The 12,927-nt window shown below is 34.0% G+C and overlaps 1 protein-coding gene across 2 annotated transcripts in view; it reads right to left on the reverse strand.

Annotated features, from left to right (window-relative positions):
* Positions 1 to 12,927, reverse strand: part of LOC134695529 (mucin-2-like) — a 136,186-nt gene that overhangs the window by 100,713 nt on the left and 22,546 nt on the right. For both annotated transcript variants that reach the window (XM_063556808.1, XM_063556809.1), the window contains exons 2-11: positions 8,755 to 8,963; positions 7,698 to 7,775; positions 6,416 to 6,563; positions 5,609 to 5,720; positions 4,386 to 4,479; positions 3,377 to 3,454; positions 2,501 to 2,655; positions 1,875 to 1,912; positions 1,171 to 1,276; positions 403 to 573 (exon numbers count right to left, since the gene is read on the reverse strand). In XM_063556808.1, the coding sequence (XP_063412878.1) occupies positions 403 to 573; positions 1,171 to 1,276; positions 1,875 to 1,912; positions 2,501 to 2,655; positions 3,377 to 3,454; positions 4,386 to 4,479; positions 5,609 to 5,720; positions 6,416 to 6,563; positions 7,698 to 7,775; positions 8,755 to 8,963 (1,189 nt within the window). The remainder of the gene's footprint in view (positions 1 to 402; positions 574 to 1,170; positions 1,277 to 1,874; positions 1,913 to 2,500; positions 2,656 to 3,376; positions 3,455 to 4,385; positions 4,480 to 5,608; positions 5,721 to 6,415; positions 6,564 to 7,697; positions 7,776 to 8,754; positions 8,964 to 12,927) is intronic.

A 12,927-nucleotide genomic window follows, 5' to 3' on the forward strand; every position in this document is an offset into this window, starting at 1 on the left:
GCTTTGCGATTATCCAAGTTAAAAAGGGGAATAACTCTAAAAACGGTAAATGACTCACTGCCCAAATTCGAACTCTGTCTGGCATTTTTGGTTCTTTGCATTTTGTAAGAGTTTCATAAATCTGCATGCTTGCGGCAAACTAAAGTTAGAGTGCGGAAACGAAAATGAGACGGACGGAAGGACTGACGGTCAAGGGTAACACCTAGTTCCCCCGTTGCCTCCGACAAGGGCATTACACTTGAGATAAGACAATGCAATAAAAAGTTGAATTAGCTATCAAAGACTACTTTACAACCCACGGTTTTCAATGGGGTTAGTATTACTCAATTTGTAGCCTTCTTGTCTTTCCGTCAAACGAAATGAAATGACAAAAAAATAATCGAAAAACAAATAATTACTTACGAATCCAATGAGTTTGTGATGTAATTCGTAAAATAAGAAGTAGAACATGTTGAAAATATCCATGGGTGTGTAGCGGTAGCTGCGTCGGTCTGTGGACTGACCCCAGACGCCATGATATAGGCATCACTACCACTACAGGCATTTCCTTCGCCGTCATGTTCTGCACTCAAACTGTAATACACAAATATACATGTAGAATTGTTTGGAGCTAAAGCGCTTCCATTAACACGAACTCAAAACAAAAGGAATTCACATCTAACTCAGAATCACACTTGATTAAATACCGAACAATTGTGGAGTAATGCAAAAATAATCATTTGCAAATGTGGAGCAGGATTTTCTTACACTTTCGAAGCACCTGAAATCACGCCCGTTTTTGTCATTGGATGGTGTTCCTTAGTCTCTCGATTCTATATTGTGTTTTGTGTTCTGTTGTTTGTCTTTTATTGTTTTTCGGTCTTTTTGCCTTGGCATTGTAAGTTTGTTTTTCGGTCTTTGTGCCTTGGCATTGTAAGTTTGTTTTTGACTCATGAGTCTGAATATTCCCTTGGTATCTTACGCCTCTCTTTTGTTTTGGTTTATAAAACAACATAAATTAACACACATAGACCTTTTCGAATCTTTCACCGTTAAATTCTGTATCGGGAACATTTTTCAACAAGGTGACATAGTTCCGATTTATGCAACGAGAAATGGAGACTACAAAGAAGAATTTCAGCCAATCAGAAGACGTGTTATATCCAAAATTAAATTATTATTATATTTTACCAATGTCCCAATTCGTGTGCTGCCACTGATATGATAACAAAGTTGAATCCATCTTCCACAATAGATTGACTACTGGTAGTACAGACTCGACCTATGTATGCAAGTCCTGTAAAATATAAAATGTAAAAGGAATTCAGGTTCCTCTGATATAGGGAAGTTGGAACAGATATATCATCTTCAGGATATTTGCCAAAAATACCATTCGAGATAGGTAAAATTTTCTGAGCTTTTCAATTTGAGGCGAATTTCTTCTCAAGACAGTATAATTCGTTTAACACCTCCTGGACATGTTGTAAGTAGTTATCAAAGGTACCAGGATTATAATTTAGTACGCCAGACGCGTTGAACAAATACAGCAGCATTTAATATAGCGCATAGTAATCAAGCGTATCCGGGAAGGGATACGTTATATTTGTTTTAAAATACCACGACAGAGAGGGTTAAAGAGAGATATGACTTTGTATATACACAAGTGGTATTGAAATAGGAACAGAATCCATATGACAAAAAACATACATAGAAAATGCAACGGCTTTCAACCGACCAAAATCGGGGATACTTAAAAAGGTGAAATCAAACACAATAATTATGACTTCGTTTTGTTGGGTATAACAATGTTATTTAACACCAGAACCTTTATATTTGTTCTTATAAACAGAGTGTACTAAGTTATTTCAATTTTTTATTAATTATTCAATTTTTACCTGCATTGCCGGTTGATCCACTAGCTGTTAGATCGTACCTGTAAATTAAATACAATAATGTATGATTTAATACATGATGTTCAGGAAAAGTGACCTTCATATATTTTGACCACACGATTCTTGGTCGTTACTGATAATCTTGCTTCAACAGACACAAATATCTCCTAATTTAACACGACACAGACAAAAGGGTCCTGTATTACTTCTTTAATTTATTATACATTTTGTTTCTTTTTTTACTTATTTTGCCCATTATTCTAAATTCTTTATATATTAAGATGCACTCTTTTATTCTCTATTTTTTGGGGTCCATTATTTTCTTTTCTGTAAACCCCATCCAGACCTTCAGCCAAGATAACAGTGATTATACATCATTAATACAAATGAGATGTTGCTTCAAGGGTTCGTTTGTTTTCTAAGGTAGGGGAAACAATATCAGATACTAGACCAACAGTTGCAGAATATCCTAAACCGCTTCAAAGATACATTTGAATTACCATGCTTTTAAATTAGATACATGAACCTACCAAAAATGAAACAGCATATAAAATATATGACAGGGAGGTGTATTTTCAATGTGACAGCAACCCGATATCACAAAAAAATGTTAGTTAAAAATGACTGACCTCGTAAACAACATTGCGTGATCATGGCCTGGTAGACTGAATGGTGGGTTACGATTCCATGTCTGAAAGTTCTGCAGAGCAGTAGATGAATCTACTAGGTTCGGTGTAAATGATGTGACTTTTATTGTTTCTGTCCATGTAGCATCTGATGGAGTCTGAAAATAGGTGTATACATAGGTGTATAAATAAATAAATAAATAAATGGTGAATGAGTGTCTGAAGTGGGTTTACAGAATAGAGAATAATAGGCCAATACTGCAGACAAATTAAAATGGTGAACAAATTTAGAATACAGAAAATAGGCCAAAAGAATAAAGAATATAGAGAAAAATAGAAAAATTTATAAAGAATATAGAGAAAATGGCATAATGCAATTAAAAAATAAAGAAATGAGGGACATCCCCGATTTTTTCTTTAAATATCAAAATTTTTAAATCATACATAAATTTCAAGAAATGGTGTAATTGTTTTCCCAATATTTCATAATATATACTTCATGTAAGTACTACCTATTCCGTTCCTTGATATAGTCGAGCATTCGGTTTTGTCAGGTTTTATGGACTTCGCCTTTGTTAAACTTTAATACCTTGCAGTCCGGTATTATTGTTAAAAGTTTTATCCATTCAGTCTTTCCATAACGGTGGTGACACACCTCCTTACTCTTAAATAGGTTAAACATACCTGTGCAATAACTATACCAGCGTACACAATATCAATGGTGTATGATGATGTTTGTTTAAACATACCTGTGCAATAACTATACCACCGTACACAATAGCAATGGTGTATGATGACGTGTGCTTTAACATACCTGTGCAATAACTATACCAGCGTACACAATAGCAATGGTGTATGATGACGTTTGTTTTAACATACCTGTGCAATAACTATACCAGCGTACACAATATCAATGGTGTATGATGACGTTTGTATGTTTTTGTACATTCCGTCCATCTGTAACAAAAAAACACAATCTACGTACATTGCCAGAAAATATACAATTCATGGGTAAGAGTTTAAGAATATCCGTAGGGCTTATTTTTCCTGTTTTGTATTGACTGTCTTTATTTTCCATAGAAATCGGAACTGTTTTGACGAAACACCAGAACATCTCACCTTCGTAAATATTTATTGCCTGCATTCTGTTGGGCAAAACATTCTTTTTTATCCTGTTTAGGGCAAGAATATTTTTTTCAGTTATTAACAAGCCAGACCCAAATTGAACCTGCATCTGAAACGCATACTTTCAACTGAACCAGAGCCGTATTTTGAACACATACTTTCTACTGAACCAGAGCCGTATTTTGAACGCATACTTTCTACTGAACCAGAGCCGTATTTTGAACGCAAACTTTCTACTAAACCAGAGCCGGATTTTGAACGCATACTTTCTCCTAAACTAAAGCCAGATTTTGAACGCATACAACGCCAGATTTTGAACGTACTGTAAGAATGTAGCAGTCCACAAACTATAGTAAGACGTTTCACCATTAGTTTGACTCTAAATCTTTGATCCTACTCTGAACTGTTGGGTGCCAAGTTAATTGGAATCAAGCTCAAGACCATCATTGTAGAAGAGCGCGCTCCCTTGTTAACTCATTCAGAAATGAAATAACCAAAGTAATAGAATGTAAACATATTCCTTAACATAATCAATTAATCCGAACAGGTGCGTTATCTTGACTTTTCTTAATCCAAAACCTCTACTGGTTAGTTCCGAGATAGTCAGCTTTTCCATGTCTGATTTCATTTTACAAAATGCGTATGAAAACGTGTCCCTTTCTCATATAATTTCATTCTTTGTCCAGTAAAATTCACATTCATTATGAGCCAATTTATACGTTATAGGTATGAACATCTTATAATATATCTATATAATACTCACACCAGTAATGACAAAGGCATAGTACTGCCTTACTGATGTTAGAGCTTCTGTTTCTTTTTGTGATGTAGATGTCTGTGTACTTTGGTCATACCAACTGTAATAAACAAATATTGAGATTAGGTACTCAGGCGCCGATCTAGTCATTTTGAAAAGGGGGTTCCAACCACCAGAACAACATAAAACGTTCACATAATTAAAAAAAAAAATCGAAAAAAGGGTGGGGTTCCAACCCCCCCCCCCCCCCCCCCCCCCCCCCCCGACCACTGAATCCGTCAATGGTACGATTGCCATTATCACAACTAACCAACATAATGTACTTATAATAATTTAGACAAACATATTTTCAAAAAGAAAAAAAAAATACTTTATTTACCAAATAGTTTCTTATACAGTTTCTGATTTAAGGAGCAAACACTTTCTTTTCATCGAGAGGAAACCACCAAAAGTTACATGTAATAATAAGAAAAATGTTTTCATGAAATATAGGGGAAGACGTTAAATAATACTTAATGTCAAAGTGCCTCTAGCTTAAAGATTAAACATTTTATTTGTATATACATCTTGTAAATATATAACGTGACGGTACCCAAATTGCACCTATTTTGACAGTTTTTTCACCTACGTTTTTTATGATCAAGTAAAATATGTCCATACTGTGTTTATTTTGAAGCCCTATCCTTCTTCATTGTATAGGTACACTAATTTGATTTTTAATCCATATTGAGGCCATAAAAAAATGGGTTTGAATCAACCTCCAAACTATCCAGGATTCTGTAATGGGGAGTACCCAAATTGCATCCATGCTTAAATTCACATCGTCAAAAGTCTAATAACCGAGCTTTTGTTTAATTTCTTCAAATATTTTGAAAAATGGGATATTAGTCCATGCTTACTCTTCATATTTTACAAAATGGATGCATATAATATATTGTTTTTGCTAATTTTAAAAAGATGACGTTTTGATGACGTCGTACGGTGACGTTTTCGAACATTTTGCTTTTTCAGTAAACAGTCCATCTGTTGATAAATACTGTGAACGTTTTGTGTATATCTAAATATGTTTACCTATGTTGAAAGACGTGCATATAGTATCAAATAAAAAAAATACAAATTGTTTAGTCTCTAGGAAATGTTGTAAGATTTCCGTTGCTATTTTTTCTAAATAGGTGCAATTTGGGTACTCGGAGCAAATTTGGGTACCCTTACGTTACAAACCAACTTACTACTTATAAACAGCATAATCTACCACTATCAGTAACTCTAACTGGTGTAATCCAGTAGCCCTTTTATGTCTGTGATTTCTGTTAGTAAATGTCGCTTGCTTTGTTGTATTAGCTGCAAAAAAACAACAGATAGTCATATTATTTTATAAGGGACAAACCAGTGGCGGATCCAAGGGGGGTGGGGTCCGGGGGTTGGAAGCCCCCTTTTTTCAAGATTAGTGCTTTTGAATGGGGAAATATGGTTGCAAACCCCCTTTTTTGAAGATCAATGCTTTTGAATAGGGAAATATGGTTGGAACCCCCCTCCCCTCGCCTTTATCCTGGGTTGGAACCCCTTTTAAAAACGTCTGGATCCGCCCATGCCAACTGTTAATTGGGGTGGAAAATATCTAAAATGGACGATATAGTTTTAGAATAGCACTTATGTTTTATTTGTCTTGTAATTAATTCAATCATATATCAAGAAAAAAAAATTTACCAGACAATTTAAGCCTCAACAATCATTTAAAATATATATCTGAGCATCGTCTTCATGTAGATTGTGGAAAATCATGTTCTTCTGTGGTTGATGTGTGCATTGAGTCCGCTACAGGCTAATTACCATTGCCAGTTGCCAGGTTATGATTTATATTTTTTGGTTGTTGTCTGTATAGTGTCTAGATTGAGTGTCTTTGCATTGTTAGTTTGTACACCTGTCAGTGTCTCGATAAATTTGAGTTGTCTTCTTTCTGGAAATCCGTTGTTTCTTTTCTTTCCCTCTTTTATGGTTTGATTGGGAATCATCTCCTTAAATAAAATATATCTCACCTTTTCCTAGAAAGTCATTGAAATCAATTTCAGGGATATTTTCCTTTCTAATTTCGAACTGATTGAAGCCAGACTTCAGCTTTGTGTATGTCTTATTTTTGGGAGTTTGAACGATATATACCTCGCTACCCACATTGAAGGTTCCAAACTGTACAAATAGAAAGATAAACTTACTGAAAACATTTCAACACTAGTTTTAAAACAATAATTCACATCGCAGGGTTGGTAATATCATGCTCAAATAAATACATTTGAGCTGCGTGTGATAGAAATCGACCTTGTGCAAATGAATATCAATGCATCTGTTAACCTATTACGGATTGAAAAATTCTAGTCTGTTAGGGACGACATCAAAAGTTCAATGAAGGATAAAAAACTTAATTCACATAGTTTTTTCACTGACCCCCAACCCCCAATCTTAACTTAATTTGGGAAAAATTGATTTACCTATAGGGAAATATGTAAAATCGACTTTAAATTAACAAAACTTGCAGCAATGTTACCCCCCCCCCCACCCCACCCACCCCCCCCCCCACTCCAAACTATTTGATTTAAGTTTTTTATCCTACATCGATCTTTTGATGTCGTCCCTTACTGTTCGAAAATTGAAAATCTACAAAACAAACCAATATTCAGCTTTTTTTTTGTATTTGAATGTTCCAAAATCAATCAAAGTATTTTACATGTATACGTGCACTTGCATAAGGTAGGTGATTTCTATCCGACGTAGCTGATAGTTTACCGTTGTATCAAAGACTCGGAAGTACGGGTATTGATTATTATCAATTTGTTTTTATATTGGATTATGATTTGAATCAAAACAAAATAAATTATGAGATATTGCACATTCTTTAGAATTTAAATCTGATACGAATTCCGTTGTTGCCATCTCATTAGAATACAATTTCTGTGTCCACGCTTTGCTATATTTAGTCTATTTCTAGTTAAATATAAGATAACGATTAATTGAATGAGAACAGTATGATACAAAACAAATTAGTTATTTTCAAAGGAGCAGGTATTAACATATAAGTATACAAAAAGAGCAAATAATACAATTATTTGTGTAGATAAGTCTGCATGATGCATTATGGATAGACACATTACCAGATAAACTTCACAGACAGGATGAAAAGAACATTTTAATCCTAATATAGTATGATATAATTAATGGTTGCACAGCTTTTACATGTGTATAAGTTTGTTGGTTTCTGCATGATAAATAATGATATAATGTTTTCTACAGTCAATAAATAAAAAACAACCCATTCCTTATAATTACCATATGCGTTTCTTTGAATTTGTCATATTGATATACAAACACTGCACCATGCCCTACATCTTGGTAAAAAATGGATTCCTGCAATCAGTTTAAAGACAGAGTGAAAACATTTTAAACACGGAAACATGTCAACTTAAAATAAAAAAAATATTTTCTGGATTGCTCGCCTCAGCACAAGAAACAAATTGGACGATTTTCAGGCTTCATGAAATAGAACATTTTCATACATTAAAAACAAAGTGAGTTTCATAACTATAAGCTAAAAGGGCTATTTAAATATGAATTTATTGACCGAATCGAAGTTGAGGAAGTCCATATTGCACACTTAAATTGATGCATTTCGAAAATTTACAAGTGTTTGTAATTTCTCACGTTCCCCCCCTTTTTTTTTATTAACTACATCGTTGCATTTTACTGTTTGTTTCGATAAATACACATGTACAACAAAGCATCAAAGTTATTTTGGTTTATTTGAGGTCTATTCAATAATTTCTTGAACAAATCTTTAAAACATATGAACTTTAACATTAAATATCGTTTGCCTAAATCTATTATCAAATTGATTTAAATGTAAATACTACAACAAATCCTGTAAAAATGAAAAATGTACTTATGTTGTAATGTTACACCACTGTTAGGGGGAGGGTTGGGATCCCGCTAACATGTTTAACCCCGCCACATTATTTATGTAAGTACCTGTCCCAAGTCAGGAGCCTGTAAAGTCAGTGGTTGTCGTTTGTTGATGTGTTACATATTTGTTTTTCGTTCATTTTTTTACATAAATTAGGCCGTTAGTTTTCTCGTTTGAATTGTTTTACACTTGCCATTTCGGGGCCTTTTAAAGCTGACTAATAGTATGCAGTATAGGCTTTGCTCATTGTTGAAGGCCGTACGGTGACCCATAGTTGTTAATTTCTGTGTCATTTGGTCTCTTATGGAGAGTTGTATCGTTGGCAATTATACCACATCTTCTTTTTTATATTTTCAAAATTGTTAATCAAGTGGGCGAATAAAAGGACAGAAACAGTAGAATAAAAAAGACCAAAACTTTACGTACAATTTTGTCTTCTAAGTTGTTATATGTCACCGAGTTGCCTTTGATGCTAAGTGTCGGTACTGACGTTCTAATGTTGTCATTCCGGGTCAAATGTAAGTTAAGATGGGACTTTGGCAATGGTACATCAAGGTCGTATGTTTCTGGATGGAATGTTGCGTCTGTAGATCGTTTAGTTCTTCCTCCCTGTGTTATGTGTATGTTTATGTATTCTACAAAGAAAAAGTTAAAATTATATACATTGATTAATTGATTGACTTGTAATTAACGCCACTTTCAGCACGTTGGCTACTTCATGGTGGCCAGTTTTTATTGGTGGGGGAGGCCGGAGTACCCGAGGAGAACCACCGATCTTCGGAAGGAAAACTGACAATCCTAGTCAATTAAGATAGGAGTCGAATGCACCTGCCTCTTGCAGGACTCGAAACCACAACCCCAGTGTTGACATGCTAGTGGTACTTAGACCACTCGTCCACTGAAGCCCCATCAAAGATACATACCACAAACATACATTTACAGCAGAACCCGTTGGTTACTGTGACAGATTTGTTTCAAAATGAAAAATAGAAATATCATATTGAAAACATTATTAAGATTAAGCAAAATTCTTGAAATATGATATGCTAGATGTATTAATCAAAACTACTAGTCAATGCGTTGTTTATAAAGTTACCGGTGTGGTGAAATATCATTGATTTAACATTTAACGCTTTTCAATTTTTTTAGTTTACTGCCTAATATATGGAAATATATGGGATGGATGAGCTGAGACAATATCCCAAATCTACTTAAAAAAGAAAAGAAAGCAAAAAAAAGCCACTGAAATTTACAATAAAATATATAACGATCATGGCAAATGTCCTATACAGTCAAATGTCCTATACAGTCAAATGTCCTATACAGTCAAATGCCTATACAGTCAAATGCCTATACAGTCAAATGCCTATACAGTCAAATGTCCTATACAGTCAAATGTCCTATACAGTCAAATGCCTATACAGTCAAATGTCCTATACAGTCAAATGTCCTATCGGTCAAATGTCCTATACAGTCAAATGTCCTATACAGTCAAATGCCTATACAGTCAAATGCCTATACAGTCAAATGTCCTATACAGTCAAATGTCCTATACAGTCAAATGTCTTATACAGTCAAATGTCCTATAAGTCAAATGTCCTATACAGTCAAATGTCCTATACAGTCAAATGTCCTATACAGTCAAATGTCTTATACGGTCAAATGTCCTATACAGTCAAATGCATATACAGTCAAATGTCCTATACAGTCAAATGCCTATACAGTCAAATGTCCTATACAGTCAAATGCCTATACAGTCAAATGTCCTATAACAGTCAAATGTCCTATACAGTCAAATGTCCTATACAGTCAAATGCCTATACAGTCAAATGTCCTATACAGTCAAATGTCCTATACAGTCAAATGCCTATACAGTCAAATGCCTATACAGTCAAATGTCCTATACAGTCAAATGTCTTATACAGTCAAATGTCCTATACAGTCAAATGTCCTATACAGTCAAATGTCCTATACAGTCAAATGTCTATACAGTCAAATGCATATACAGTCAAATATCATATACAGTCAAATGTATTATACAGTCAAATGTCCTATACAGTCAAATGTCCTATACAGTCAAATGTCCTATACAGTCAAATGTCCTATACAGTCAAATGCCTATACAGTCAAATGCATATACAGTCAAATGTCCTTTACAGTCAAATGTCCTATACAGTCAAATGCCTATACAGTCAAATGTCATATACTGTCAAATGTCATATACAGTCAAATGTCCTATACAGTCAAATGCCTATACAGTCAAATGCCTATACAGTCAAATGTCCTATACAGTCAAATGTCCTATACAGTCAAATGTCCTATACAGTCAAATGCATATACAGTCAAATATGAGAGACTATAAACAAACGGGGAACATAAAACACTATAGTGAACGTCTTTCTTCTAGTTTTGGCCACAAAAACGTTGACCAAATTTGATATCTTTACCATTACCAATCGTATATGTAGTACGTTGCATACAATACAATAAGAACATACTAAGGCAATAAACAAGAACTGTATATCAAAGAAGAACAGATTACTCCATGACAACAGAAATAAGTCAAACAACAGTGCACTCTACAAACTAAAGATTGCAATTGAGAAACATGAATCACACAAAAAAAAACAATTGTGAACTTGGGAGGAGATCTGGAACGGTCAGGATTTCCTTGTAGCGCTCGCTAAATTCAAACAAAAGCGATAGTCGTGTTACTACTACTAATATAACAACAACACGTACTACTTGTACTATTATAATAGTAGTAGTACTTTAAATACAGATTATACTTTGATTCAGGAAGATGATGGCTGTCATGCTGTTCTGAGTTTATTTATCATTGTCCACCTTGAACTGTTTTTGTATCATTACGATTTTTTTCACAAAAAATCAAAGAAAAGAAAATAATAATCCTTTTTGTCAGATGGAAAGACTGTTTACGTATACGCCCAATATTAACAATAAAAAGAAAAAAAAATAACAAGAAAAATGAAATAAAGGTGAGCTATTTAGAAAAAAAGTACTTTACTAAGAAAGATTAAAATGTAATCAAATCAAATCATAACATAATAATCGTAAAATATCTTTTTCAGCAGGGTACTTTATGACTTTTATTATAAGTCAATTGTTCATTTCAAATGAGCAAATTTCATGTGACGAAGGCAGTTAATGTGTTTTATCTAAAGAGCTTCTGTTGAAGGTCATTTACCTGAATTTAAGCACTAACTTTTTCGAATTAGATACATGTGTATACTTATATTTATCATGTAAATAAGGGTGGAACTGACGGTCACAGAAATCGGTAGAAAGACACACTGGAATAAAAATGAGATTAGGTCCAAAACAAATTATAATATTACAATGTTACAATATTACTGTTCAACAGGCATTATTCTAATGTTTTGTTGCCATTGGCCTGTTTGGATAATAGGTATGTAAAAATTAAAGTCAAGCACTTCAATAAGAATTATATATGCTGAGTTGTTTTCTGAGATTGTTAACCCAATGTTTACAGAGAGGCCTCGATGGCTGAGTGGTCTAAGTAGTCTATCTTCCTATATTACATGTGTCACATGTCTTGTTGTCTATGTAGTCTATCTTCCTATATTACATGTGTCACATGTCTTGTTGTCTAAGTAGTCTATCTTCCTATATTACATGTGTCACATGTCTTGTTGTCTATGTAGTCTATCTTCCTATATTACATGTGTCACATGTCTTGTTGTCTAAGTAGTCTATCTTCCTATATTACATGTGTCACATGTCTTGTTGTCTATGTAGTCTATCTTCCTATATTACATGTGTCACATGTCTTGTTGTCTATGTAGTCTATCTTCCTATATTACATGTGTCACATGTCTTGTTGTCTATGTAGTCTATCTTCCTATATTACATGTGTCACATGTCTTGTTGTCTAAGTAGTCTATCTTCCTATATTACATGTGTCACATGTCTTGTTGTCTATGTAGTCTATCTTCCTATATTACATGTGTCACATGTCTTGTTGTCTATGTAGTCTATCTTCCTATATTACATGTGTCACATGTCTTGTTGTCTAAGTAGTCTATCTTCCTATATTACATGTGTCACATGTCTTGTTGTCTATGTAGTCTATCTTCCTATATTACATGTGTCACATGTCTTGTTGTCTATGTAGTCTATCTTCCTATATTACATGTGTCACATGTCTTGTTGTCTAAGTAGTCTATCTTCCTATATTACATGTGTCACATGTCTTGTTGTCTATGTAGTCTATCTTCCTATATTACATGTGTCACATGTCTTGTTGTCTAAGTAGTCTATCTTCCTATATTACATGTGTCACATGTCTTGTTGTCTAAGTAGTCTATCTTCCTATATTACATGTGTCACATGTCTTGTTGTCTATGTAGTCTATCTTCCTATATTACATGTGTCACATGTCTTGTTGTCTAAGTAGTCTATCTTCCTATATTACATGTGTCACATGTCTTGTTGTCTATGTAGTCTATCTTCCTATATTACATGTGTCACATGTCTTGTTGTCTATGTAGTCTATCTTCCTATATTACATGTGTCACATGTCTTGTTGTCTAAGTAGTCTATCTTCCTATATTACAT

The sequence above is a fragment of the Mytilus trossulus genome, chromosome 13 (assembly GCF_036588685.1).
Source record: "Mytilus trossulus isolate FHL-02 chromosome 13, PNRI_Mtr1.1.1.hap1, whole genome shotgun sequence".
NCBI lineage: Eukaryota > Metazoa > Mollusca > Bivalvia > Mytilida > Mytilidae > Mytilus > Mytilus trossulus.